At 49.3% G+C, this 5,000-nt stretch overlaps 1 protein-coding gene across 2 annotated transcripts in view; it reads right to left on the bottom strand.

Annotated features, from left to right (window-relative positions):
• The window catches only part of ece2b (endothelin converting enzyme 2b), a 77,725-nt gene that overhangs the window by 17,847 nt on the left and 54,878 nt on the right, over window positions 1-5,000 (bottom strand). For both annotated transcript variants that reach the window (XM_062553352.1, XM_062553353.1), the window contains 3 exons: window positions 4,193-4,317; window positions 1,353-1,499; window positions 253-318 (listed from right to left, as the gene is read on the bottom strand). In XM_062553352.1, coding sequence (XP_062409336.1) covers window positions 253-318; window positions 1,353-1,499; window positions 4,193-4,317 — 338 coding nt within the window. The remainder of the gene's footprint in view (window positions 1-252; window positions 319-1,352; window positions 1,500-4,192; window positions 4,318-5,000) is intronic.

Consider the following 5,000-nt stretch of genomic DNA (forward strand, 5'->3'; position numbering starts at 1 on the left):
TGCATGGTGCCGCCCCCCCCTCTAATGTCAGGGCTGTGGTTTGGTTTGGCTTGGCTGATGTGTGCCAGAGGTCCAGTGTAATGTTAAGAAGAGCGTTTCATATCTCAGGGCCGTAATATCGCCATATCGCAGTGCTGTAACGCCAGAATACTAATGTCAGAATCTGTCCTCCTTCACTGCCTGCATAACAACGACCTTATCTCCCTCAACCCATAGTTTTCACCTGCAGTGGAGAGAGGGACACCCACCCACCTTCTCATTGGCTGTCTTGTTGAGGTAATAGTCACGTGATGGCAGGAACAGTCCTGATTGGTCCACCTAGAGAATGACATGGTCGTAAGTATCCAATGGGTGAAGCTGTCAGAATGGATTTCACGGTGAAAAGGTCTGAGCAGGCGAGGTGGACAGATAGAATCACAGAGCAAACCCACAGGAATAGAGAACACACACACACACACACACACACACACACACACACACACACACACACACACACGGGAATAGAGAACACACACACACACACACACGGGAATAGAGAACACACACACACACACACACACAGGAATAGAGAACACACACACACACACACTCACACAAACCCACGGGAATAGAGAACACACACACACAAACCCACGGGAATAGAGAACACACACACACAAACCCACGGGAATAGAGAACACACACACACAAACCCACGGGAATAGAGAACACACACACACAAACCCACGGGAATAGAGAACACACACACACAAACCCACGGGAATAGAGAACATCTATTACGGTTTCATCCCATCGAGATTAAAAAGAATGCGTTGAGAGCAGCACATCTCTGTGTCCAGATAGGGACAACACAGTTTGAGTTGTTTCCAACACATTCTTTTATTGTTTGTTACACATTATGTGTTGAAAATAGTACACACACACGCACGCACGCACGCACACACGCGCACGCACATCCGCACACACACGCTATTTTTGTACACAAGCCCTGTCTGACATAATGACACAACTACTGTATGGGCTCCCTCCAGTAACAGTACACTGACGTGGCTTTCATGTGCTTCCCCATCCCTGGGCTTCTCAGCAGAGCAGAGGCTGTGGCCATGAAGAGTGATGCATGTCGATAGATAGATAGATAGATAGATAGATACTTTATTGATCCCCAAGGGGATCGTTTGTTTACACAACACTACAGCTGTGAACAAGCCTCAGTCTGACGATAATTCACCACGTCAATCTTTTGGGGGTGGCCTGCTCTCTCTCACACACATGCACACACACTCACACTCACACTCACTCTCACACACCTGGATGATGTTGGATGTAAACACACGCACACACACACTACGCACCTGGATGATGTTGGAGTTGGAGTTCTTGGGGTCCACGCTGACTCCGATGGTGAAGAAGGGCACGGCCTTGTACGGCCCGGACACCGTCTTCAGAACCTCCATGAAGTTGTCCTTGTCCCAGGGCCCCGTGATGTTCCATCCGCCCGTCTACACACACACACACACACACACACACACACACACACACACACACACACACACACACACACACACACACACACAAAGCACAGGGGCCACAAATGTCAGTTACAGCTCAAACGGTTTATACCAAGGACCACAATCATAAAAAAAACCTTACAGCAGTGTTTTTCAAACCGTTAAGACCAAGGACCACAAAATCATAAAACAAACCCTTAGAGCAGTGTTTCTCAAATACCTAAGCCCAAGGATCACATAATCATAAAGAAAACAATCGTAAGCATCACCTAGAGCAGTGTTTCTCAAACAGTTAAGACCAAGGACCACCTAATAAAACCACTTGGTCTTTTAAGACCAAAACCACCTAACCGCCTAAATAACCACACAGACAAATAACAACAGGCCTGCTTCAACAGTATATTACACAATCACACTCAGCCCCAAACAACACACACACACTCAGCCCCAAACAGCACACACACACTCAGCCCCAAACAACACACACACAACCCCAAACAACACACAACACACACTCAACCCCAAACAACACACAGCACACACTCAACCCCAACAACACACAACACACACTCAACCCCAAACAACACACAACACACACTCCAACCCAAACAACACACAACACACACTCCACCCCAAACAACACACAACACACACTCAACCCCAAACAGCACACAACACACACTCAACCCCAAACAACACACACTCAGTCCCAAACAGCACACACTCAGCCCCAGACAGCACACAACACACACTCAACCCCAAACAACAGCACACACACACACACACTCAGCCCCAAACAACACACACTCAGCCCTAAACAGCACACACACACACTCAGCCCCAAACAACACACACTCAGCCCCAAACAACACACACTCAGCCCCAAACAGCACTAACTCAACCCTAACACACTCAACCCCACACAACACACACTCAACCCCAAACAGCACACACTCAGCACACTCTCTGACCATAACACACTCAGTCCCAAACAGGTCAGTTTCAGTAATGGCCACCTGGGTTAGAGGGAAGCCACGACCACTGGCGAACAGTTGAGGAGGGAAGTGTGTGTGTGTGTGTGTGTGTTACTGTGGGGTGACAGCTCAGAGAATGAATCCTCTTCTAGTGAAAATAGTGAAAGCGAAATGGGGATCAGGACTCACAAATACATACATACATACATACAGACACACACACAAACAAAAGAAAAACAAACACACACACAATCTTACACTTCAGGCACACACACACACACACACACACACACACACACACACACACACACACACACACACACACACACACACACACACACACACACACACACACACACACACACACACACACACACACACACACACACACACACACACACACACACACACACACACACTCTTTCCCTCTCTCACATACTCAAACACTCCCCATTCCGACGAGCAAATTAAATTAGACAGAGATGAACTTTCGCTCGACAGGGTTACTTTTCATGGCACTGAGTGCCAGCATTAATCTCCAAGGTCATTTGAGAGAAGCGGTTTCATCTCTGTCTCCTCTTCTCCCTCCTTTCTTGAATACGTGTGGTACAACGCCCACACACCCAGGGGCACAGCAGGCATGGTATAGCAGGGGAGGAGCGTACCTATGTTCCCCTGGGTGCTATGTTCCCCTGGGTGCTATGTTCCCCTGGGTTCTATGTTTTCCTCTTTGTATGGGACCGGGGAACATAGGACCCTTTTTTTTTATTTTAACAAGGGTCCTATGTTCCCCGCTTTTCCCCAAAAGGGTCCTACGTTCTACGGTATGTATTGCGACCGGGGAACATAGGACCCTTTTGGGGTAAACCGGGATCCGGGGAATATAGGGATGAACCCAGCAGGGGTGGCAGCTACTGGGTGGCATAAACATCCTTTACACCAGCTAGGAGCTCCCCTCAATCAATGCTATGATCAATACACATACAGTAGGCTACACCATGTTAATCAATCCACTACACTTCAAGATGCATTATTAATAATAATAATAATAATAATAATTATGACTACTCATAGTCAGATGCATATTATACTCATTCACTTGGCTGGCTCTTATCCAAAGCAACTTACTTATACTAATTACTGGGCCTGTCTCCCCAGTGCAACTCCAGGTTAAGTGCTTTGCTCAAAGGCACTCACAACTTTCTGGCTACTGCACGCTAGCAAAGCTCCTTAGCCACTACGCTACCACCACCCTACAGGTTACTGCATGCTAGCCCAGTTCCTTAGCCACTACGCTACCACCACCCTACAGGTTACTGCATGCTAGCCCAGTTCCTTAGCCACTACGCTACCAACCTACAGGCTACGGCATGCTAGCCCAGCTCCTTAGCTACCACCACCCTACGGGCTACTGCACGCTAGCCCAGCTCCTTAGCCACTACGCTACCACCACTCCATATTAGCCTAGACACCTGCAGACAACCATGGAGACGTGTGGAGAGAGCTTGGGGAAGAGCCAGGGCATGATTAGATCTAATGGTGAATAATGACATTAATCAAAGCCACCTAGGAGGCCGGAAGAGAGAGCAGAGAGTGGAGACACACCAGGGATGCTAGAATGGTACCTCTGCTCAAACACAGTTCTAAGAACTCATCAATATAGCCGTGTGTGTGTGTGTGTGTATGTGTGTGTGTGTGTGTGTGGGTCACCTTGGCGATGAGGTCGATGAGTGGTTGGGCCCCCAGGTCCTCGATGCGTTGCTCGTTGAGGCAGGACAGGTAGTAGTTCTGGGCCTTCCTCTCCGCATCACTACTGGAGTTAAACGTGCCGTTCTCTACAGGGGGCAGAACAGGGGGAGAGAGAGGGAGAGAGAGGGAGAGGGAGGGAGAGAAGAGAGGGAGAGGCGAGGGAGAAACAAAAAGAGAGAAAAGAGAGGGAGGAGAGGGAGGGAGAGAAAGATGGAGAACTAGAGTTATTACCATAGAGCCAGTTCAGCAGAACGTAAAGCATGTCACAGGAGCAGACAGACACACACACACACACACACACGTCACAGGAGCAGACAGACACACACACACACACACACACACACACACGTCACAGGAGCAGACACACACACACACACACACACGTCACAGGAGCAGACACACACACACACACACACACACACACACACACACACGTCACAGGAGCAGACAGCAGAACAGCAGGCCGAGCAGGAGAGCACGTCAGCGGCGGGCGTCGCCGTGACAACAGAGGAGAGGTGATGACCACGGGTCACCTGACGAGCCCAAAGCGCCACAGCAGCTGTCATCTCACCTGCTCAGAAACCGCAGGGGCGAGCCACCTGATTGGCCCTGTCACACAAACACCCGCCCCCGCTGCTTTGAGTGGCAGGGTGAAAGGAGAGATAGAGAGGGGGATGAGAGGAAGGTTGTGGAGGAGAGGACACTCTATCTCTCTGTTTCTATCACACACACACACAGACACACATAGACACACACACACACACACACA

This window comes from Sardina pilchardus, chromosome 13 (genome assembly GCF_963854185.1).
Source record: "Sardina pilchardus chromosome 13, fSarPil1.1, whole genome shotgun sequence".
Classification (NCBI taxonomy): domain Eukaryota; kingdom Metazoa; phylum Chordata; class Actinopteri; order Clupeiformes; family Clupeidae; genus Sardina; species Sardina pilchardus.